Below are 26,150 nucleotides of genomic sequence, written 5' to 3'. Positions count from 1 at the left end.
TTTTATTTATTTATTTATTTTTGAGGATTTTCTTACTTTCTGGAATGATAAAATGCTCCGGGCTAATCTTGTGTATTTTCTGACCCAGTCTTGGAGTCAGCCATTTCTCCGAGGTATTGGAGAATGTATTAGAAACCAGGGTCTGGATATCATTACTACTGGGATGTTTCTTTTAGTCCCTCTCAGGGACAGAGTAAAGAAATATATATGTGTATACTAACCTGTGTTAATATACATATCTGTTAATTTTTCTGTTTGTAATCATCAATGTCTATATCAAGCTAAACATGATTTCATACTGATGTCTTCAACCCTAATCCACATGAATTATTCTAGCCCCCTCTGCATGCTTATCTATAAATTCCCACTCCACCATCCATTTAATTCCAGTTCAATTGTATAGCAGTATCAGAATTGCTAACCTTTACCCCTGTGGGAAACAGTTTTTTAAACTAGAGTAGAGTGGGTATGTCCAGTTGCTTTTGCCTTTAGTTTACAGACTCCACTCATTTCCAAAATTACTTAGGTCAGCACCTTTTGCTCTCTACCCTCTTCAGGTGTATTATTTCCTGCATTTGTAAACAATTAGATTTTCCTGTCACAGTCTCCATTCCTTACTGGGATCCCTTGATTTCCTAAATCATTTTTTAAAATTTGCATATGTGAAGGTTCATTCTTTGTGCTTTAAAATGCTGGGGGCTTTTGAGGAATTGTCAACAGACACAAAGAATGGTTGCATATTGTGATGATGAATAAGCTAACTATCCAGTTTAACCGTCACACATTGTACACAATTATTGCAAATCAATGTTGTACCCCACATGTATGTATAATAAATTATCAAAAAAAAGAAAAAAAAAGAAAAAATTAAAAAATTAAAAATTAAAAAAATAATAAAAAATCAAGATAAGGGTTATTCTTTGGGGAACAGTAGTGAGTGGAAGATGATTTGCGAGGGGTGGTTCTAGCTGCTGGTGTTGTTCTGTTTCCGGATGTAGTGCTGATTATACAGTTATGTACTTCATGAAAATTCATCAGTTATATACTTATGAACTGAGTATTTTTCCATATGGGTATTATAATTAAATAAAGTCTTTAAAAAGCTTCTAATATAAAAGTATGCTGTGAGTTTTGTCAAATATATAATGTCATATATTCATCACTAAAGTATCAAAAAAATAGTTTTACTGACTTAAAAATCCCCAGGACTCCTGTTATTCAGCCATCCCTGCTTCTCCTTGTACTCCTGGTAACCATTGATCTTTTTATTGTCTCCACTGTCCTTTCCAGAATGTCGCATAATTGGACTCATGCCTGATGTAGTCATTTCAGACTGGCTTCTTTTATTTAGCAATATGCTTTTAAGTTTCTTCCGTATCTATCCCTGGAATAATAGCTCATTTCTTTTTATTGCTGAATAATATTCCATTGTAATGGTTGTGCCAGTTTAAGGACATCCCATTTGCTTCCAGTTTTTGGCAATTATGAATGAAGCTGCTATAAACATTTACATCCAGGTTTTTGTGTGCACATAAGTTTTCAAATCAGTTGGGTTAATACTAGCTGAATTGTATGATAAGACTATAGTTAGCTTTGTAAGAAACTGCCAAACTATCTTCCAAAGTACCTACCAGTTTTGCATTCCAAACATCAGTGAGTGAATTCCTGTTACTCCACATCTTTGCCAGCATTTGGTATTGTCACTTTTTTGGATTTAGTAATTTTTAATGTCGTATTTCATTGTTGTTTTAACTTGCAGTTTTCTAATGACAGAGATATTGAGCATCTTTTCTTATAATTATTTGCCAGCTGTATATCTTCTTTGGTGAGGTGTCTCTTCAGATCTTTTGCCCATGTATTAAATGAGTTGTTTTCTTGTTGAGGAGCTTTAAGAGGTTTTTGTTTGTTTGTTTTTGTATATTTTGTATATTTTGATACAAGTCCTTTATCGGATATCCATTTTGCAAATATTTTCTCCCACCCAGTGCTTGTGTTTTCATTCTTTTAACAGTGTCTTTTATAGAGCAGAAGTATTTAATTTTCATAAAGTTCAGGTTATCAACTTTTTCTTTAATGGATTATGCTTTTGGTGAATTCTAAAAACTCATTAAACCCAAGTCACTTAGATTTTCTTCTGTGATTTTTTTTTCTAGAAGTTTTATAGTTTTGCCTTCTACATTTAGAATTAATTTTTGTGAAAGGTGTGAGATTTGTCTATGGATTTATGTTTTTTGCATGTGGATGTCCAAATGTTCCAGCACCATTTTTTGAAAAGACCATCCTTTCTCCATTGAATTGCCTTTGTTCCTTTATCAGAGTTGATTATATTCATGTGGGCCCGTCTCTGGGCTGTTTTGCTGTGTTTGTTCTTTCACCAGTATCACACTGTCTTGGTTATGATAGCTTTATAGTAAGTTTTGAAGTTGGGTAGCATGAGTCCTCCAGCTTTGTTGTTCTTAGTATTGCATTGGCTAGTCTGGATCTTTTGCCTTTTTATACAAATTTTAGAATCACTTTTTGATCTACAAAATAGCTTCCTGGGATTTTGATTGGGACTGCGTTGAATCTGTAGATCAGCTTGAGAAGAACTGAAATCCTAACAATATCGAGTCTTCTAATCTATGAATATAATATTTCTTCACTTATTTAGATCTTTTTTGGTTTCCTATAGCAGAATTTTACAGCTTTTCACACCTAGATCTGGTGCATATTTCATTAGATTCATACCAAAGTATTATACTTTTTGGGTGCTATTATAAATCATACTGTATTTTAAATTTTAAATTCCAGTTCTTCATTGTTGGTATGTAGGAAAACAGTTACTTTTGTGTATTAACCTTATATCCTGTAACCTTGCTATAATCACTTATTAGTTCCAAAAGTTTGTTTGTTGATTCTTTATGATTTTCCACATAGACATCATGTCATATATGAATCCTGCTGGATTTAATGTATGAATTTTGGGGGAACAAAGACATTTAGCACCCCACAAACTCCTTATGATTAGATTTGTAGAAGAGGTTTGTGTTTCTTTGCTCATTGTTGATTCCCTAGCTTGTAGAGCAGTGTGTGGCATTATTGTAGGCCCTCAGTAATTACTGATTCATGAATAAATGTCTCTGCTCACTTTGTCAAATTGTTTTTTATGTGTTCTAATTTATTTATTTTAGGTTTTAATTAATCTGTTTTTCTTTTCTCATTTATATGTCTATTTTCGTTTGGGAAAAATGATTTTTAATACCTATTTTAGGTGATATTTATGTTTATAATGCTTTAAAAAATGAACTTTATCGCAGTTTTCTTACCTATGATTGACACTTGTACCTAGCTCATTATCTTAGTAATCATGTAGGAAGTTTAGTTATTTCTTTCAGTATTTCATTTTCTAAGTTGCTTACAGACATTCCCAGTGCTCTTAATGGGAATGTCTGTTCTTTTTATGAATGTGGTTGTGAAATTACTGTAAATTTAGGTAAATATCTGTATCTACTCTTACTTTGTCCTTTCTCAGCAAAGTTTTAAAAATTTTCATTATTTTGTAAAATAGATCAATAAATAATGCCTGCCGTGAAAAATATTTCCAATCAGAACCTAACAAAAATAATAGAAAATAAGACCAAACTCCTTTGCAGAGTATTATTTATGCTCCTCATGAAACCATGCGCTCAGTACATAGATACTAATTGACTTTTTTTTAAAAAAAGACAGTTTGTGTATAATGGAAAAATAGCACCAACTTTTAAGTAATACATGTATGTAAATAAACAGCATTAAGTAATCTTCAGGTTATTTCTTCTCCCTTTTAGCTGGGTTAATTTTTTTTTCTTGGCTAATAAGGGTGGGCCTGATTGATAGATATCAGTTAGACTATTCTACCATCACCAGGGCATGTATCTTTTTTTCTTGCAAAACTTGTACTGTTTTAAGGGTTTTCAAAGTATATCGCTCCATCAAATCAAGGATAAAGGGTCTGTCATTCATTCTGTCCTTCCTTGGCTAATCTTAATTTTTGTCTGATGTATAACAGTGAACATTAAGACTAGTGCTCTTACTTCCCAGTTTATTAAAAGCCATCTTCATGACTTAAAAAAAATTTTAAATATTATATCTCTTTAAAAATGTTAAAATAAAAAACATTCCTTTATAAGCAAGTATACTTTATTAAATATTAGCTGTTTTTCCCTGCTAGGGGCTCATCTGTTTCAACTGAGACTAAATAACAATAGCATTTCACCTTTGGAATCTTTTCCCCCTAGGTTTACTTATGTTTACCCAACTTCCGATCTCTTACTGAGGGGCACTGCCTGATAGTACCTTTGCAGCACCACAGAGCAGCTACCTTACTGGATGAAGACATCTGGGAGGAAATTCAGGTTAGCGCGATAATGTCACATTATCATTATAAAGCTCATGAGTAATTTTTGCAAACTATTGTGATAAATTCCAACAGGTTTTATATCTTTGTTCAATGATTTTATTTTCTAAACTTAAACGCTTGTATTTTCATAGTTATATAGATCTGCAGATCATGTTATTTCCTTTATATACTCCATCTTTTGAAAACTTTTGTGTACTAAATGAACTGTGACAAAATAATAATTATTTTTTCTTTAAAAAAATCAATCTAAGATTTCTAATTAGTCCTTTATGTAGCATGAGAATCATTCTTACCATAGTAAGGTAATACATTCCAACCAAAAGGAAAGAATTTTTCAGACAATGTAAAGAAATTTTGGGAGTTAGAGGTTTATATTCAGCATTTGCCGCATTTTCCTGTAATGGAATTGGCCTTCTCTGCTGCTGTGATTTTGTGGTGTTTTTATTTCTAGCTTTGATTTCTGCCCTTGTTCCTTCATATCCTGGCCCAGCTTTTAGATTCAGCAATTTGTTTTTATGGCTGATTTTTTAAGAGAGTAAAAGGCACAACATGGTTGAAATGGTTACTGAATTATTTCAAGACCTAATAATGACCAAAATAATAACAAAGAAAACTGTTGTTGTTTTTCTAATGCCTGACAACTGAATAGGGGTTACAGGGAGCTCTAGTTAGAACATGTGAACTTTGTAAGACTTCAGAAGAGACTACTATACTAGTTTTTGCAGCATGCTGATAAAGGTGTCAGAAAAGGAGATATTTTGATGACATTTCATGAAATTTAGTCTTGTACTCCATTCACTTTTTAAATTTATTCTATGAAATTTGAAAGGGCAGATTGTTTTATTGCATCTGTGGCCAAGCAAGGGTAAGAATGTGGACAAGTAGTTTTGATATGAAAGTTTGTTTTTTTTCCTAGTAGTTGATGCCAGTGCCAATAGGTAATTTAAGGTGGAAAGTATGGAAATTTGGTTTTCAGAATTATTTTAGAATTTTTCTGGGATGCCTTTTAAAACTTTTACATATAAAATTGATTTAACCTAGAGGAAAATACAGTGCAGAAAAGATTTTAAGCAATTACAAGAATCTAGTTATATATTTTATATTTCTATAAAAAATTAAGCTCCTTGATGAAGAAATTGAAGTTGATAGGAAGAAATTTATTTTCAACAGATATGATATTGTATATGCTGTGAGAAATGTAGAGATAAAATTATTCATTAATTCTACCCAAAGGTATGGTATATTATAGTATAGGTTATGTTATAGTTTAGCAGATTTTAGAAGCCAGATGCATTATAGAAACTTGAGAGGGGAAGGAAAAGCCAAATTGTTTTATGTAAATAATGGCATTCTAACTCTTTTTGTGTAACATAATAAAAAAATTGTTAGAAGTTATAAATTACCGTAGGATAGTGAACTAATGAAATATCTGAATCCTAGCCTATTTACAGAAATGCATTTTTTGTTTTTACTTTCAAGTACGTATGACAACTGGAGTTCATTATACTCTGGCAAATATCCTTATAATTACCTCTTTTATTAGATATATTTTTAAAAAATGATATGGTATAGCCCAAAATATTGTTTGCAAATTCAGGAGCCACTTCTTTCAAGTGATTTTTATAACCATTATCTAGTGACATTTAAATTTAATTTTAGACCTTCTATTTAATAGATAATGCAAAGATAAATTTCAGGAGTGCAAGGTGGCTCCGTGGCGCAATGGATAGCGCATTGGACTTCTAAATTTCAGGAGTGCAAGTTTGAGTAATCGCAAGTTTCCAATGAGCAAGATCCGAATTGTTAGTATTGTCAAATATATAGTAAAACTTGGTCCCCTTTAAATCTATTCTTACCTGTTTGACAAACATGCGTGAACAAATGCTATAGTCAGGCACTGTAGGCCCTTTTTTTTAAATATCCCAAATTGATAGGATGGAAAGGAAGGAGGGTCATTGATGCTTGTCTACAATGGGCTTAACTATGGAGTGTTGTGATGAGGCCAGATTTTGCTGGGAAGCCATCAGTGTTGTTACCTTTAGATCTTTTTCTTGGGTGTAGTCATACCCTCCAGAAAAGATTCTTTCAGTCTTTTGCCTAAGCCAGCTATGTCTACTTGCCAGTGTTCTGGAAGCTGAGTTGGGGGAAGAAGGCTGGAGGTGGCAGAATGTTAACTTTTAAGAACTTAAGTAACCTTTTCTTTAACACCCTTGTTTTCAGACTGTATACTATCAGCTGTGTCTGATTTTCACAGCTCAGTTAACTTATGTCTTACCTTTTCCAGAGGGTAATCCTGTAATGAATGTCCTCCTGGTTAAGGAGGTGATCTGGCATGTTAATTGCATTTTCAAAAGAGTTTCATTTAAGTCATCTGTTCTTAGCCACACCTTCACCTCCACTTCCATACTTGATGTTGCCAATTCCTGAGCCTTTTGAGGGTTCTGCAGTGTAGCATGGGTTTCTTCTTTGCTATCTTTGCTAACCCCCACCTTTTCTCCTCCTCAAGGTATGAACCAGCTTTCTAGCATTTAAGTCAGATAGTATAGAGTGATCTGATTTTTATTGTGCTTTCTTACTCTTTGTTCAAGCAGGTTTATGCCTTTAAAAAAATTGTTTTAGTGTCATTTTTGAGGGGTCACTACATGGAGGGAGTAGAGATAAATGTGTATATTCAGTCCTGTCTCATAGCATTTATCTTTGTATAACCTGACAACTTTATATTTAGAAATGTTGTATGTTAAAAACTTGAATAAATTATAGCATTAAAATTATATAATCAACTCTATATAGCTTTAATAATTTTAATTTCAAAATACTTATTCATGTTTACCTGATTTTTTTGTAATGTGACTTGATACAAATTAAGAACTGCAACATTCTGATGTATAGTTTACTTAAATTCATTACAAGGAATGACGTATAGTTTACTTAAATTCATTACAAGGAATTTTAGTCCACATGCATTGACTAAATGAAGAATGGGCAATTAGATGAGTAATGATAGGTTAGAAATGTGGAAAATAGTGGTTACCAAAAGAACAAAGTGGTTTTTACTAGGAATACAGGAATTTTATGTCATCCCCATAACATGGGATCTCTGTATCTCTCTGAAGTATAAAATAGTTTGGTATATCTTGTAATAATGAACTACAAAAACTTTCCTCATTGTTTACTTGTTATATAACTTTCAAAATGAATATTATTGAAATATGTATAGTGTATTTATTAAGTGTGGAGAAAATCTTGCTTTTTGATAGAGTCTATCATCTTAAATTATTATATTAAACTCATTTTTAAATTAAAATCTTTTACATATGTAGAGGGGAAGAAGTACTTAAACGTATGAGTATCCTCCTTGGAGCTGTTAGTATGATGTTTTTCATCTTATAATACTAGACCATTCTTGTGTCACTAGCTAATTTAGTATTTTTTCAGTTTTCACTGTATAATTTATGACATCTTGAGTCTGCCTTCTTCACTGTTCTCCAGATAGAAAATAGAACAGTTATTCAAGAGTTAAACCAGGAAGGAAGTATGAACAAATAGGAAGTGAGGAAGTTTGTAAGATAAATCTTTGTATTATTTAAAATTTTATTATTGTTACTGCTGCTTTTTATCCACATCTTTTCTTATACAAAAAAGTTTGGGTTACAAATGTATAATTCCATTCTAGTAATGGTTTTCCTTTTTATACTATATGAAATTTTCTTTTTACCATAGTATTATATATTGAAATAAGTAACAATAAACTTTTTTAATAAATAAAAATTCATACACATAGTAATAACGAGCAAAGTAGAGACAGTCTAAAAAACTGTTACAAAAGCAAATTTGTGTATTTTCCTCTTTGGTTCTTTTTTCTAATTTGTTTTGTGCATGTAACACTAGGCATTTGATGGTAACTATCAGTGGAGACCGTGTGGGGAGCAGATAGGAGGCACACCCCCTCCTCCCAGCCAGGATGGTATCAGTGGAGACTTACTGGAAACTTAGAACTCTCATCCCCTACCGAGCAGTAATGAGTATGTTTTCCCCTTTCTGGGTATCAACAGAGGCCGAGTGGGGAACCTGAACTTCTTTCCCTACCTGGCAGTAACGAAGTAGTTTCCCTCCTTCTTCTGCTGGAGCACTGTTAGGAAGAGCCATATAAAACAGAAGGCTTAAGTAAGATCCACTCTCATAATTCCAAAATGGCCAGGTTTAAGTTGAAAATTACTTATTATTAAGAAAATCTCAACTTGAGTGGAAAAGGCTCAGTAGATGCCAATACTGAGATAACAAAGATGTTATAGTTATCTGGCAAAGGTTTTAAAGCAGCCGTCATAAAAGTGCTTCAGCAAGCAACTAGGAATACACTAGAAGGGACATACAATTTGAATGACAGCATATTTTTTTTACCAGAAATCATGGAGGCTAGAGGGAGGTGGCACAGTTTCCAAGTGCTGAGAGAAAAGAACCGTCAACTAAAATTCTGTTCCAGTGAAAATATCCTTCGGGAATGACATTTCAGATGATGGAGAACAAAGAGAATATGTCACCAGCAAGATTGTCCTAAAAGAATGACTAAAGGAAGTTCTCTAAACAGAAAGGAAATAATAAAAGAAAGAATCTTAGGAAATCAGAAAGGAAGAAAGAACAATGAAATAAGTAAAAATATGGGTAAATACATTTCCCTGTTCCCATAATTTTCTTAATTGTGGTTGATGACTGACATGAAAAATTATAACAGCATCTGATGTGGTTCTAAGTGAATGCAGAGGAAGTATTTAAGACAATTATATTCTAAATGGAGGAGGGTAAGGGACATACAGGGAAGTAAGGTTTCTGTATTTCATTTGATCTGGTAGAATAATCTCAGCAGACTGTAATAAATTATATATAATGTAATGCTTACAGCAACCACTTAGAATGACTTAAAAAACTATACAAATTGATTGACTAAAAAGCGCTATAAATAAGTCAAAATGGAATTCTAAAAATGTTCAAGTAACCATGGGAAGTCAGGAAAAAGGAAGGAGACAAATAAAAGAAGAAGAACAAACAGAAAACAAAAAATAAAATGTTCCTACTAGATCAGTAATTATTTAAATTATAAACAGTATTAAGTATAAAATTAAATGATAGAGTTTGGTAGAAGGGATTACATGACCCAACTATATGCTGTATATGAGAAACTCACTTTAAATGTAATAACATCGCAGGTAGAATGTGAAAGCATGGAAGTATATAGGTGAGCAATCCAAATAGTTTGTGAAAAAATGGAATTGAAAGATAAGATGAATCGTTCCATCAACTTTTTGAAGACCCCTTGTATATCATGTAAACATTAATCCAAAGAAAGCAAGAGTGGCTATATTTATCAGATAAAGTAGACTTCAGAGCAGAGAAAATTACCAGAGAAGAGAGCGACATTACATAAGGATGAAAGGGTCAATTCACCAGGAAGACATAGCAGCCCTAAATGTGTGTGCAACAAATAACAGAGGTACAGAATACTTTGAAATTAATCAGTGCACTTCTAAATAATCTATGGGTCAAAGAGAAATCTCAAGAGAAATAAAAAATATATATATATTGAACTGAATTAAGATAAAATGACATGTTAAAATTTGTGAGACACAGATAAACAGTGCTGAGAGAGAAATTTATAGAACTAAAAACTTATATAAGAAAAGAGGAAAAATCTCACCATAATAACCTAGAAAAAAAGAAGAGCAAAGTAAATCCAAAACAAACAAAAGGGTGTAATAAAGATAAAAACAGAAATCAATGAAATTGAAAATAGAAAAACCATAGAAAAAAAAAGCTGGGGTTTTTAAAAAGATAAATAAAACTAACAGACTTCCAGCAAGACTGATAAAGAAAAAAATTGAGAAGACACAAGTTACCAATATTAGTAATAAACAGGATATCATATAGACTTTGCAGACCTCAAAAGGATAATAAGGAAATAATATGAACATACAATGTTTGACAACTTAGATGTCAATCTATACAATGAACTATACAACGTTTGACAACTTATATGTAATGAGCCAATTCCTTGAAATACACAAATTGTTACAACTCATTCAATATAAAATACCAAATTTGAAAAACCTTAAAGTTATTAAGGAAATTGAATTTATAATTTAAAACTTCTAAAAACTAAGTCTCCAAGCCCAGATGGTTTCACTGGAAAATTTTACCAAACTATTTAGGAAGAATTGACACCAACTCTATATAATCTCTTATAGAAAATAGAGGAGGAGGGTATATTTTCCATCTCATCTTATGAAGTTAGTGTTATCCTGATACCACAAAGACAGTTTAAAAAGCAAAAACAAAACAAAAAAACTACTACAGCTTAATATCCCTCATGAATATAGATGCAGCATTTTAAAACAAAATATTAACAAATAGAATTTGGCAATATATAAAAAGAATTATACACTATGGTCAAGTGGGGCTTATACCAAGTATGCAGGACTGATTCTGTATTAAAAAATGAATCAGCGTAATTCACCATGATCATATCAATCGATGAAGAAAGCATTTGACAAAATTCACATCCATTCATGATAAAAACTTTCAAAATCAAAATAAAAACCCTCAGAACAAAGACTAGCAACTGCTTGAATGAAGCTTATCTAACGTGTATTTTTTCCATAAGGCACATCGCGGTCTTGTAATGCATAGGAACACTAGACGACACTTTAGTACTATGCTTGGGGTCATTTTAAACAGGGAAATCAGCATCAAAAAGCACAAATGTGGAAATGTGGCACTAAATAGACCACAAAAAAGACACTTTACAGGATGAGAACTGAAACAAGGCAGGTCATCACTTTGTTCAACCTCAGCTGGGAATGTGTATGTCAGGTGACTCAAATTTTCCACTGCTCTACACTTGTCTGCAAATGACTTCAAAATTGCTGTGAGAATTGATTTTGTGATTGCAAGTAGATGGTAGCAAGTAGGCAAAATTTGCAAATACGGAATCCACAAATACTGAGGATGGTTGATACTTAGGTTTAAATTTAACCAAACATGTCCAGAATTTGTATGCTGAAAACCGCAAAACACCAATGGAAGAAATCTAAAAAAGATCAAATAAATGGAGAGACCATGTTTATGGATTAGGAGAGTCAACATAGTAAAGAATGACAGTTAATATAAAGGTTTAACACAATTTTTATAAAAATTCCAGCAAGAATTTTTGTAGGTGCGGACAAGATTATTCTTAACTTTATATGGAAAGGCAAAGGAACTAAAATAGCTAAGGCAAAATTGAAAAAGAAGAACGAAGTGACAGGAGTCAATCTTACCTGATTGCAAGACTTACTATATAGCTACAGTACAGATTATCTGATAAAGGTGAATGGTTAAGCATACTTTGGTACATTCATGTCAGGAATACTACTCAGTAATAAAAAGGATTGAACTATTCATACATGTAACAACCTGGATTGATTTCCAGGGAATTATGCTGATTTTAAAAAGTCAACCCAAAAGATTACGTGATTCTATTTATATAACATTCTTGAAATGACAAAATTAAAGAAATGAGTGGATTTGTGGTTTCCAGAGGTTAAGGCGAGGGAGGTTTTGGGGAGTCAGTACGGTGCAGAGTGACCGCAACTATAGAAGGGCAACAGGAGAGATCCTTATGATTGGTGTTGGAATTGCTCATATCTTGACTGTATCACTGTCAATATCCTGGTTGTGATATCGTTCTATAGTTTTGTAAGACATTATCATAATGGGAAACTGATAATGGGGTCTCTCTATATTGCTAATTACCTCAAAATAAAAAAGTTTAATTAAAATGTTATAAATCAAGCTGAAAAATCTAGGTAAAATGTGTATTATCTTCCTACTTAGATAAATATATTTGTGTAACAACCTACAAGGCCAACTTTGAATATAAATTCTCAGACACATTGGAGGGCCACACTAGAGCATAGTGGTGTGGGGAGAGCTGGCCTCTGGTGCCCATCCTGCAGCCAGCTCTCCTTTCTTTCTACCCCTAACTCCATCCTATACTGCAAGGGGTGTCACATGATTGCATGCAGACATCCTGAACCATTCAGCTTCATTCAACCACCCTCTACAAACAGCTGTTCCTCAGGCCTAAGAGTTTGAAATACATGTATACATATATAATGGATTGTATAATAAATCTTAGCTCTTTGAGAAAAGAAAACCCTCTTACTTTTCAACTTTGGTATATTTGGCTTCCTGAATTTAAGGGTGCCCATCTACTCAGAGTACCTTTTTGGCTCATGGATATTTTCCTATGATTTTACTGTCAGTTCTGTATATTTTACCTCCTAAGTTAAATTTTATCTATTCCTTTTCTCAGTTTACTAGAACCATTTCCAATATATAGAGAGGAGGTTTCAGTTTTAAAAAACATTGCTTAAATATGTGAAATTATGTAGTAGATTTAGAAAGTAACATAACTATAAGATGACTTTATAGAGTTCAGACATTATTTTCTGGGTTTTTTGAAGGGATTTATTGTGCTTTTTATTGTTTTCATATTTTGAATCTCGTGTGCTTTATCTTGAATCTCCTGTATGCTTTATTTACCTTGTTTTTTTTCTTTAGATGTTCAGAAAATCATTGGTAAAGATGTTTGAAGTTAAGGGATTGGACTGCATCTTTTTAGAGACTAATATGAGCATGAAGAAACAGTATCACATGGTTTATGACTGCATTCCTCTTCCAAAGGAAGTTGGTGATATGGCTCCCATCTATTTTAAGGTATTTATAGCTAGTCTTTGCATACATATTTATTTTTTGCTGTAGTTCTATTTTATGAATACAGTTATCTTTGTTATATTTTTTCCCTGATATACAAGTACTTATATTAAATTTTATATCATATAAAGAAATGAAGTAAAGCACAAGATATTCTGCAGTATAAATTTTCATCAAGGAAATTTGAGATTTTAACCTTTTAAAAGGTCATACTTAGAAGCATGAATAGACTATCAAATGGTAACGAATAATTTCATTTTAATTTTTCACTTTTCAAATTAAAGCAAGGTTTTACTTTGAAGCACTTTCAAATCAAAATTGTAGTCATAATTCTAGAAAACTGATTATTGAAATACATTAGAGCCAAAGATAATAACATACAAACAGTACAAATTACAGTTGTTGAAACAAGTTATTGCTATAAGTTTTAGTATTTAATATCTCATCATGCTATTTGTAAAAAGAAAAATTTCCAACACGATGTACATTTTTGGAAACATAATAAATGATTAGAGTTTGTAACCAGATAACTGTCATTAAACATTCAGACAGCTTTTACCAAATAGTATGTGCTTCATGCTGATCTGAATACGATTTATAGAATAATACAAATGCGTAAATATAGAACCATATATGAAGTATTAACATGTCCAGAGAAAAAGAAAGGTAATGTTTTGTGAGCTGGGTTAAGAAGATGCATATGAAACATTTACACAATATGGGATGGTAAAATTTATTTATATGAACTGTAAGATCAAATAAAAAGTATTATAAAATCTTTCAGGGTTTATGAGTTGATAAATATCTTCTTTCTCTGTAGAAATCTTTAAAGACAATCTGATTATTTGATGTGAAGACTTATGCCATTAAAGTATAAGAGAATAAGCTAGATAATCCCAAAGATTCATGCCAGTCCTACGTTAGCCAAATTTAGTTGAGAAAGTGATTATTATACTTTTTTCAGTGTGTTTTTCTGTATTTCTCAGTAGTCTTAGGTGATTGTGACTAGAGGTATTTGAGGTATGTGGCCCAGCACAGAACAGCCACTGTTGCTCATGTGGGGTGACAGAAATGTCATCTCTTAGCAGACTTATGTATCACTTTCTCTTCTACACTAAGCCTTTTATGATCATTAAATATGCATTTTATTTATTATTTGATTTGATTTCAATTTTATATTGAATATGCTATATTTTAACGTGAAGCCAATTAACTGATACCTTTTAAATAGGGGACAGCAGTACATCTGATGTATTTCAGTTGTACTTATTTCAATGTTAATGTCATCTTTAAAATTTTCTTCATTAATAGTGATACTGTAAAAAAATGAGGTTATTTTATGTTAATCATCCTGGCTTTTCTTTTTATTAAATATTTCTTTTATCAAAAATAGTAGTCATACTGCTTAGCCTAGGAAGTCTTTGAATCCCATTTCTGTGTACTTTTCTTTCCCTGCATTTAAAAAAAATTTTTTTTTCAATTACAAATTGACAAATTACAGCTGTATAAATTCTGCCATCAAAAACATAAAATGTGTAGAGTTGTATATAAATCACAGTTAAGTTGACATCAGCTTGAAATAGACTGTTATAAGGTATTCCCTACATTTTTACTTCTTTATAATATGGGCAGAAATAGTTCAAGTCCTTGGTTGCCAGAAAGCATATGAATTACTCTGTTGATATTTGGAAGAAGAGCAGTAAAACTAAATGAATTTATTTGAGTAGATTTTAGTGAATGCAGTGAGGAATTTGTGAACTTTTATGTTCACAAATTATGTTCACTATTAAGTTGCTCAGTCTTATTAAGGATTGTTTTTGTGTTGTAAAGTTGACCAAGAGTTGTGAGTTAAGAATGAGTAAAAGAATATTGTCTTTGGTGAGAGTAGAACAGTGGTTACCAGAGACTGGGGAGGGAAGGTGGGAAGGGAAGACATGGAGAGGCTGGCCAACCAGAGCGAAATTACAATTAGATAGGAAGAATAAGTTCTGATGTCCTGTTGTACAGTAGGGTGACTATGATTAGCAGTTAAGTTTTGTATATTACATAATAGCTAAAGGAGAGGCTTTTGAATGTTTTTGCCACAAGGAAATGATAAATGCATGAGGTGATGGTTACATTAACTATCCTGGCCCATCGTTACACAACATACATATGTATCAAAACATCACAATATACCCCTAAGCATGTATGATTACAATGTGTCAATTAAAATAAATAAATAAATAAAAAAGAACATAGTCTTTGGCTAAAGATAGTACTTTACAAAATTAAAAAGTTCCAATTTTAAATAACTAAAATTAAAGCCTTAATTCATTCAGAATAATGTAATTAATTCGCTGTATTACTTTGTTTTAAATGGTCTCTTTGTAATTTCTTAGAAAGCCATAATGGAATCTGATGAAGAGTGGTCTATGAACAAGAAGTTAATTGATCTCTCCTCTAAAGATATCAGGAAGTCTGTAAGTACCAATTTTTTTTCTAGTATAAGAAATTACCATAGTGTTCAGAATCTTCATCATTTTCCATGTCTTAGTTTAAAAGAAACCATTTGGCCGAGTGTCTAAAGGTGAAGTAACTCATTCCACAACTTAAAAAAAAAAATTATTTTCTTCCCAGCTGCCCTAGAAAATGCTTATTTGTTTGTAGAGGGTTTTTATTTGTTCATATGAACGTTTCTCTTCCTGACCTTCAGTCCTCTGCCATTGTAGTCCCTATAATTGGTTGTGGCAACCATTAGATTCTGCCCTGAGAGCTCCTCTGGTGGGCTTCTCAGCTCCTGTGGGACAAGTGGTGAGTGCAGCCTTCTTGTTAATGGAATTACTCTGGGAGAAGAAATTTTCTAGAGGCTCCAATTTGAATTTGGAACTCATTTTCTTTTTCTTACATGAAGATTTCCTGCTATGTTCCTTTAAAACAGTAGTTGAGTTAAGATGGATTCTTTTGGAGACTTGCTTCACCGTGTTTCATAGTTTAATCTTGATTTGCAGATCACCTTTTGAATATAAGTTGCACGTAAGTTGAGTACTTCTGTAATAGCCTCTCTCTTTTCTAGAAATATAAGTTAAATGTAATAGAGATTTAATAGAAGTATGGATTTCTTTTTTGTTTTTCTGTTAAAAAAATAATTTATTCTACAAATATTTACTGAGTGCCTGCTATTTTTCAGGCACTGTTCTAGGTGCTTTTTGTAAAATAGTAGAACAAAACAGAAGATTCTTGTCTTTGTTGTGCTTATTTTTTAGTGCCAGGGTTGGCAACTCAAACCTTCATGCTAAATTCATTCTTCTGTCTGTTTGTGTAAACAAATTTTTGTTGGAACTCAGGCACACTCATTTGTTTATGTATTTGTCTATGGCTGCTTTCATGCTACAAGGCAAGAATTGAGTAGTCCCAACAGAGACTATATGATCCCCAAAGCCTAAAATATTTTATGAGAACCTATTACAGAAAAAATTTGCCAATCCCTGTTGTAGCAGATGTCAGTAGAGTATTTCTCCCCTATTTCTTCTTTTGGAAAGCCACATTCCCAATACATGTCATGTGACTGATAGGATTCCTTATTACACTTACTATACTGCAGTCAAAAGATTCAAATTTTATTTTATTATTGAAGAAATAGTTTTTATTCAGAGGTTAAAGACCTTGAAAGCACAAGCAATAAAAGCAAAAGTAGACAAGTGGGATTATATCTAACTAAAAAGCTTCTGCACAGCAAAGAAAACAATCAACAGAGTGAAAAGACAACCTATGGAATGGGAGGAAATATTTGCAAACTATGTATCTGACAAGGGCTTAATGTCCAGGATATATAAAGAGCTAAAACATTGTCTATAATCATTTTCTGTTCTCTTGCTGGAGAATTGGGCCAGACAACATATTAAAATACAAACAAAAACAAAAATCCCCTAAAGGTCCTATTTACTTCTCTCCCTTACGAGCCTATAGAAAAAGGTGTTTAATGTGCATGTATCTTTTGTCCTTGGGTTTTTCACATTCTCATATCATAGCTTCCCGTGCCATTAAATATTCTTTCAGAGCACACTTTTAATGACAGTAGAAAATATTTTAAAGTAAGAAATTTAAATATATCATTCTCCATTTGCTATAATGTATATATAGTTTCTTACTAGTGAACCACCCAGTATCCATTACTTATTTGTTTTTTAAAACCCAGATGAGTACCTGAGTTAAGTAGCCAGCAAGCCTTAATATTTTTAACTTAACCAATACAGAAAATAAAATTCAGATACAGATCCTTATAAGAACAGCAGTTGTATATTCAACCTAAAAGCATTTCAAAGATAGCAACAATTGCCTTTACTAAGGCATCACATAGTTCCTGTATATGAGACTATTCGAGAGTCACAGTGGATGGGGGTTGACCAGATGACCTCTTGAGGTCCCTCTTAGCTTTAGGATTCTATAATTATGAAGATAGAGTTGGAAAGAAAACTTTAGTATAAGAATAATTCCAAAGAAAGCCAATTTTTAGGTTAACAAGCTTTCCGGTGTCTTTTTTAAATGATTAAAGTGTTTCTGAACATTAAGTGAATAATATTGAGTTATTTTAACATTATTTTTACTTCTGAAAGAACCTCATTGTACTTGTTTGAAAAGTTTTATATCCATGGTAATTTTGTAAAGTATTTTGCCTGCTTCATTGGAGATGAAGTGACATTTTTTTCATGAAGTAGATTCTTGGCTTGTAATAGAGATTCACTTATTTGTAATTCATTCTGATTTTTTTTGAATTTATGCTTTTTAAAAAATTTAAGCTTTCCCTTTTCTCTCCATTCTATTTGTGTTGTATGAGTCTGTTGGTTTCTTTACAGTGTCTTGTGAAGTTCATGAAAGTAGCAGGGGAAACAGATTTGAGTGTGCAGTGCAGAGGAGTTGCATGATGATAAATAACTTGTCAGGAAAAGTGATCATTTTTCATAAGGCTTTTTCATTGAGATTTCATGAGAATTCTTCCTGAATTTTTAAAAATGTTATCTTAAGTTTAATTTTGTAGTAACATAGCAATTGAAAAACATCTAACATTTTTTAAAACTAAGGAAGTTACTTCTAAAGTTTAGGTTTAGCAGAGACCTTAAACTCAAAGATACTTATAGGAAGTCAGGAGTAACACCTGGAATAAAAGGAAAAAATTCAGATATTACTGTTTTTCTACCATAAATAAAATTTCTTACTGTAATTCTGTCAGTACTTTTAAAAAATTTTTATATTTTTATTGAAGCATAATTGATTATACATATTTGGGGGTGCAATGTTGACTACCATCACCTGTGTACAACATATGTTTATCAAATCAATATTATTAGCATATTTATTATTAAACATCACAATTATTCTTTATGCCCCTTATCTAATCTTTCTTTATCCCCCTCTCCTTTCTCCCCTCCCACCTCTAATAACCATAGACTTGTTCTCTCCTTCTGAAAGATTAATGTATTATTATGGTCTTTCATTTATTTTCCTTTCCCTTTCCCTTTCCCTTTCCCTTTCCTTTCCTTTCCTTTCCCCCACCCTCCCTCCCTCCCTCTCTTCTCTTTTCTCTTCCCCCCACTACACACACACACACACACACACACACACACACACACACACACACACACACACACACACACTTCTGAGTGAGGACATGTGGTATTTCTCTTTCTGTGTCTGGCTTATTCACTTAACGTAATTTTCTCCAAGCTCAACCATGTTGCTGCAAATGGCAGAATTTCATTCTTTTTTTTATGATTGAGTGGTATTCCATTGTATATTTATACCACAATTTCCTTATCCAGTTGTCCATTGATGGACATTTAGGTTGGTTCCATATCTTGGCTATTGTAAATAGAGCTGTGATGAACATGGGAGTGCAGGTATCCCTTCGACATGATGATTTCCATTCCTTTGGGTATGTACCCAGAAGTGAGATTGCAGGATCATGTGGTAGTTCTGTCTGCAGTTGTTTGAGAAACCTCCATGCTTTTTTTTTTGTGATGGCTTTACTATGTTACAATCCCACCAACAGTGTAGTAGAGTTCTTCTTTCTCCACATCCTCATCAGTATTTGTTATTCTTAGTCTTTTTAATAATTGCCAATCTAACTGGTGTGAGATGATATCTCAGTGCGGTTTTGATTTGCATTTCCCGGATGATTAATTATGTTGAGCATTTTTTCATGTACCTCTTGGCTATTTGTATGTCCTCCTTTGAAAAATGTCTGTTCATCTCCTTTGCCCATTTTTTAATTGGATTATTTGATTTTTTACTGTGAAGTTGTTTGAGTTCCTTGTATATTCTGGATATTAATCCCATGTTGGATGTATAGTTCACAAATATTTTCTTCCACTCTGTAGGTTGTCTTTTGGCTCTGTTGGCTGTTTCCTTTGCTGTGCAGGAGCTTTTTAGTTTGGTATACTCCCATTTGTTTATTTTTTCTTTTGTTGCTTATGCTTTTGGGGTCTTACTCATAAAGTCTTTGCCTACTTCTGAAGTATTTCCCTTATGTTTTCTTTTAGTAACTTTATGGTTTCAGGTCTCATACTTAAGTCTAATCCATTTTGAGTTGATTTTGGTGTATGGTGAGAGGTACAGATCTAGTTTCATTCTTTTGCATATAGATGTCCAATTTTCCCAGCACCATTTATTGAAGAGGCAGTCTTTTCGCCAATGCATGTTCTTGTTGCCTTCGTCAAAGATCAGTTGGCTATAAGTTTGTGGGTTGATTTCTGGGTTCTCCATTCTGTTCCATTGGTCTGAGTGTCTGTTTTTATGCCAGTACCATGCTGTTTTTGTTACAGTGGCTTTGTAGTATAATTTGAAGTCAGGCAGTGTTATGCCTGTGGCTTAATTTTGTTTGCTCAGGATTGCTGTGGCTATTTGGGGTCTTTTGTTGTTCCATATGAATGTTAGGATTGTTTTTTCTATTTCTATGAAGAATGTCACTGGTATTTTGATGGGAATTGCATTGAATCTGTAGATCGCTTTGGGTCGTATGGACATTTTCATGATGTTCATTCTTCCAATCCAAGAGCATGGGATGTCTTTCCATCTTTTTGTGTCGTCTTTAATTTCTTTCAGTAGTGGTTTGTAGTTTTGTTGAGCCTTGGTATGTATATTAGTTTCCTATTTCTGCTGTAACAAACACCACAAATTTATTATTTTATAGTTCTGGAGATCACAAGTATGAAATGGGGTTCGGTGGGCCAAAATCAAGGTGTCAGCAGGCCTGCATTCCTTCTGGAGGCTCCAGAGAAGAATCCATTCCCTTGCCTTTTCCAGCTGCTAGAAGCCATGTGCCTTTTGAGACTTGTGGCCCCTTCCTTCATCTTCAAAGCCAAAATTGTAGTATCCTCCAATCTTTCTCTGACTCTGGCCCTCCTGTCTCTTTCTTTTAAGTATCCTTGTGATTACATTAGGCCCATCTGGGTAACCCAGGATAATCTCCTCATTTCAAGATCCTGAACTTAATCACATCTGCAAAGTGTCTTTTGCCATGTAAGGTAACATATTCATGGAAAATTGTAGACTAGGGAAGGCACTGAAATCTGTAGGAGGCCATTATTCCACCTACCACAGTATGATACAAACAAAAGGCTTGCGTAGTGTCATCATACATTTCTTCCTTAAGTTATTTCTCTCTCTCAAAGTACTATCCTTTAGTTGATATAGTTCCATAACATCCTTTTAGTCCTCTTAGATTCATGCTTCATACCTGCTGACCTAGTTCAGATGGCAAAAATATTGTAATAGAGCCTTTTTTCTTTGACCATGAGGTTTGCACAGACCATTCTTGTATGGAGATGGAAAGGAAAGTAGTGATCTTCTATATGTGAATAATCTTTTATATGCCAAGAACTGGGCTGGGCACTTCATGTAAATTGTCCTATTTGATCCTCACAGCAAACTTCTGAACTCTTCATATTTCTCATGAGTCTCAGAGATGTTAAATAGCTTGCCTAAGGTCACACACTTACAAGCATCCTATCTGTAATTAGAGCTTTGTCTGTCTCTTTTATTTTATTTTTTCTTAGCAGTCAAGGTCATACAAGATTATTGTATTAATATGGAAATATAGAAAATTATAAAGCCACAAAACAGTAACCCATTTCTCTGCATTTTGTTATACACTATTTTAAAATTTTTTTTCAAACTTATGCTTTTCCTATAACATGAACAACTCTCTTTATGAGCCCTAATTTTAATTGCTTTATAATATTTCAAGATGACTACTCTCTTTCCACCATACCATTATGCAATTCCAAGTTGTACCATCTTGAGGATATAGAATTCATATAGTTAAGTAGAAATATGTGATTCAGTGCCCCAGTGAGTAAATGCTGACTGGATGAAGGGATTAGAGAAGGGAAATGTTGTTATAAATTGACTCACTTGAGCAATTTCTAGTGACAGAGTTGGGGCTTGGAAGAAAATCTTGCAAGGACACAAGATCTACTCCACTGAGAGAGAAAGCAAGAAATTATGGTCTTTTCCAGCCAGTCAAGATATAGTTTAAAGTATTTCCTCTGTGTGTGTGTGTGTGTGTGTGTGTGTGTGTGTGTGTGTGTGTGTGTGTGTGTGTGTGTGTGTGTGTGTGTGTAGAGAAGGAGGGAAGGGAAGGAAGAGAAGGAAAGATGAAAAGAGAGTTAATCCTGGAAATATTTTGAATTGAGGTTGATAAACTAAGTGTTGCTATGTCCATCTCACCCGTTAATAAAAAATTTTGATTGTTCTTGTTTAATTTACCTTTGATAAATATGTAGTAGTAAAGATTCAGGAATATTGTAAGCAAAGCTTTAAGTATATAGCCCAGGCCTCTCTTCCTGTTCTGCATTGTGAGTAAAATATAGGAAAGCATATACTTATTCTTTTATTTGTGCAGTCTAAGAAAAATTATTCTTTGGTTATACAAAAGAAAATTTCCCCATTTTTCCCTAATGACAGGAAATTAATTGGTTTTGATTATAATTGCTAGATATGATGAGCTGTCTGGCTGAAACACTACCAAAATGAAATCTTTTCCTTAGAAAGTTAGGTCATTGCTTAAGTATCTCTAGAATTGTAAATTTATTGTGTACATTTATCTTGAGGGATGCTTAATTACTGTCATCTCAGAGAGCAGGAAGAGATACTAAGCATTACCTTCTGATTTCATGTTGTATTTTATGTGTGATTTGTCTGTTTGTTTAGGTGCCCAGAGGCTTACCTTACTTCTCTGTGGACTTTGGCCTTCAAGGAGGGTTTGCCCATGTTATTGAAGATCAACACAAATTCCCTCATTACTTTGGAAAGGTATGCTCACAAATTTGATAAAATTCCAGAGTTTAGCAATTTGGTTAACATTTTTCTTTCGAAGGGAAATCAAAACTTTGGGCACAGTGTATAGTGAGGTTAGTGAGTACTTCCCCACCCAGTTTTTAGAGTGAACCTTGTAATTATTAATAAACGTTGTAATTATTAATATAAATATCCCAGGATGTTTATAACAGCCTCAGGATTATCACTTTGGAGCCAGACATTTCTTGCCAGTGTCAACAGTAGTGACTATAAATATTTTCTTTTGGAGTTAGCCAGCCTTGTGCTTTAATGATGATAATTGCTGACACTTATTAAGGGCTTACAGTGTGCCAGCTACTGTTTTAAGCACCCATTTAATGCTCACAATAACTTGTTGTGTAGATGTTGTTATAACTTTCATTTCACAGGTGAAGAAACTGAGCTATAGAGAGATTACTTAATTTGCCCATGGTTATGTGCTACTAAGTGACAGAAACAGAGGTGCATATGGTTGTGGTTGAACTAGAGAACAAATTATCTCACTTCTTCATTTATAGTTAAGCAAGTTATAGGACAAGAAGAATACATGACTCATTTCATACAAATAGTTTCTGGGCAGATGTTAGAGTACAGATCTTTTAATTTCCAGTATGTTCTAGTAGGGATGTAGACCTTAAATTAGAGGTCTGTGGAGTATCTGGGAAGTGTACATAAGTTAGTGTCAGGAACTGAAATGAAATTAATGCAGCTACTGAAACAGTTAAAAGAAGTCTGGGCAGTAATAGCTGTAGAAGTGGCCTTTCAGTCTAGTGTAGCTCCGGTCTTTCAGCTCATATCATCCCTTTGTAGTCAGTTCCTCTAAATTAGAGGGGCCTAGATGAACTCTGCTTGGGTTGCTCCCTCTTCCCCACCCTGCTGTCCCCTTCCTCCCCACTTTCATCTCCTCACAAGGCCATCTTTTACAGTGAATAGGGATGTGTCAGGAGGAATCTCAACTCCAGAGGTTTAGATTTAAAACTTTTTATGCTGTTGTTCTTAATGGATTAACCAGGGGTCCAAAGTCATATGTATCTTTAAAACATTACAATATGTTACAGAAATTTTTGCTTGAGAAATTTTCATTTTTTTTTTTTTTTGCCCCAGAGTTACCTAGAAAGAAATTTGTTTTTTTTTTCTGCTCTGAAAAACCCCGTTGTTATTCAGTAGCTTCCTAATTGAAGTCTCTGTGACTCCGGATTTATTTTGTTAGATCTTGATTCTAGTGAAAAGGAAGTAAAATACCCTTTTTTTTCTTGAATAAATTTAATTGGTAGATTTGGTAGATTGCCCCCCTTCATATATTATGCATGTAAATTGGTTTATATGGTACTGTTTTAAGGATAAAAGCAAAGTTTCCCCTAGTCAACATTCTGTCACTGAGCCATTTTTCTCAAAATTTGCTTTTTCAAGAGATAACCTGTGGGCACAAGAACTCCTCCCTTCAGCCTGATACCTGAGTAATTGCTCAGACAGCAAGAAGAGATTATTGGGATGGTCTCTTTTTATTAACAGCTGCTTCAGTAACAGAGCAAGAATCAATCCTGTGTGGTACATGTAAAACAAAATTTGGTATATTATAGAGACAGTTTCAGATTAATTTATAAGCTAGGCTTTCTTAAACTATATTGCTTACTTGAACTGATGCTGAGAAATCTTGCAGTAAATCTCAATTTGTTTCTCTTGATGTTTTATACAGACTGCTATTTCTGTTGGCTCATTTATTTCCCTTTCCTAATGAAAAGAAGTCTTCTTTTCATGAAGCTTCTCCTGATTTATTCAAGAAATAGAATTTTTTCTTCTTTTAAGTCTCCAAATGGTCTGCTTATGCACTTACCTTATTCTGTTTTGTAAGAAAGGCTTTCATATAGCTGAGTCATTATTCTGGCTCCCACCACAGCTCATGTTAAAGCTCTCTGAAGACAGATAGCTCTATGTTAGTTATCTCTGTATGTTCTTCAGTATTCAGCATTTGCTTGTGCATTGTAGGTCCCCATGGTATATTTACCGAGTAAAGATGAAGAACCTGTGTCTTAGAGAGGTTACATAATTTGTCCAATATTTCACCACACAGTCTGATAGAGTTAGACTAAATATGCAGAATCTGATCCTTAGTCCAGTGTTTTTCTTTATTACTATACTGCCCTCCAAGCATTAGAGATCTTCCCTTATCTTTCTGTGCATGGATATTCACATGCATAAATTTGATTAGTTTCTATAGCTAATAGCACAAGAAGAGGATCATGAAGGAAATTATCTAGAATAATAAGCAGATAACCAAAAAGACATTCTTTTCAAGGCTTGAGAATGTAACTAAATTTTTAAGTGAAGGTGATTTATAATTTTTAATTCTAGATTTACTTAGGTTAGTATTAAAATATGATTTTGTTTCCTGAAAAAATATCTCCAGCAAGTAGTGGAAGAAACTGGTTTATAAATATACTGTGTAACAGAGAGAACATTAGCCTGAGATTCAACTGCATTGAGCAACAAAGTTAATAATTGCCACAAGCTGATTAACCTTTTCTCCAAACTGTTTACCAGAGCAGGTAATGTGGACCAAAATAATTAAATTTCACTTTCTCATCCTCCCCTTTGGTACTGCCTGTTAGATGTGCTAAGCAACGAAATGGACAAATTGCTTGACAGAAGACATGGGGAGGACTCCTAGAATCAGAGTTTACATAGTTGGAACTAATTGAAAACAGGATTTTTTTTTTAATTGGAAACGAATAATTATGCAACATTTGAACATTGTCATGGAGAACTACTTATTGTTATATTTAATAGCAGCATAAACAACAATAATTTCATTCCTATTTTTATTAGTATTTATATATGCATTTGTTTGTATTTTTTTCATTCATTGAAAGGAAATAATTGGTGGAATGCTGGATATAGAACCAAGACTTTGGAGGAAAGGAATCCGAGAAAGCTTTGAAGATCAGAGAAAGAAAGCACTGCAGTTTGCTCAGTGGTGGAAACCATATGACTTCACCAAAAGTAAAAAATGTTGAAGTGTACGTTTCCTTTTTACTATCCTCTTCAGGTCCCATTCAATTTTATTTCCATTGCATCTGCATAAACAACTGACCCTTAGGTCACAGGTAAAGAGAGTCACGGCAGCAAACTCCTCTGGGTATCTGACAACCATGCATCATTTTTTTCCTCCCCACCTGTTCCTGTGGACTTCATTTTAGTGACCATGGAGTAAGGGCAGATATGTTGGATGACATGCTCACATTCCTGTTCTGTACTTACTTCCTGGTGTTCAAAACTAGACAGTTTATTTAGAGAAAGCTTTTCTGAAGGGATATCTAGGAAGCATAGCAAATCTTTTGTTCAGAGGGAAGTGGGTCTACTTCGAGGTTAAGTCTATTGCCTAGCTTCTTTTACAGTTTTTAGAATAAGACTAAGTGAGATTTCTTTCAATAGGATTTTGTAGAAGAGATCTTAATTTTCTACCACTAGCATATAGTATGACTACTATACCTTTTGTTAAAGGAAAAATAATGTTTCAGAAGTATTAAAGGATTAAATGATAAAATATATTCACGATTCAAGTTTGTTTTAATTTCTGGATTTATTAATAGTATCTTTGAATTTTGGTGGCTTTAAAAGTAATTGTTCCAGATAACACAATTTACAGTTGTTTGGGGTTTGTATGAAAGTTCAAATTTGTAGCCAAATCATTGTTTTGGGGTTATATCGATTA

At 33.2% G+C, this 26,150-nt stretch overlaps 1 protein-coding gene across 4 annotated transcripts in view; it reads left to right on the top strand.

Annotated features, from left to right (window-relative positions):
* The window catches only part of LOC134375500 (CWF19-like protein 2), a 100,427-nt gene extending 74,491 nt beyond the window's left edge, over positions 1 to 25,936 (top strand). For 3 of the 4 annotated variants that reach the window (XM_063093978.1, XM_063093976.1, XM_063093975.1), the window contains 4 exons: positions 4,257 to 4,373; positions 12,971 to 13,126; positions 22,313 to 22,414; positions 25,309 to 25,936. In XM_063093978.1, the coding sequence (XP_062950048.1) occupies positions 4,257 to 4,373; positions 12,971 to 13,126; positions 22,313 to 22,414; positions 25,309 to 25,452 (519 nt within the window). In that variant the 3' untranslated portion in view covers positions 25,453 to 25,936. Of the gene's footprint in view, positions 1 to 4,256; positions 4,374 to 12,970; positions 13,127 to 15,504; positions 15,582 to 22,312; positions 22,415 to 25,308 lie in introns of all 4 variants that reach the window. The other variant, XM_063093977.1, reaches the window with a different exon arrangement.
* The last annotated feature ends 214 nt before the right edge of the window (positions 25,937 to 26,150 follow it).

The sequence above is a fragment of the Cynocephalus volans genome, chromosome 4, assembly GCF_027409185.1.
Source record: "Cynocephalus volans isolate mCynVol1 chromosome 4, mCynVol1.pri, whole genome shotgun sequence".
Lineage (NCBI taxonomy): Eukaryota > Metazoa > Chordata > Mammalia > Dermoptera > Cynocephalidae > Cynocephalus > Cynocephalus volans.
This window is presented reverse-complemented; position numbering and strand designations above follow the sequence as displayed.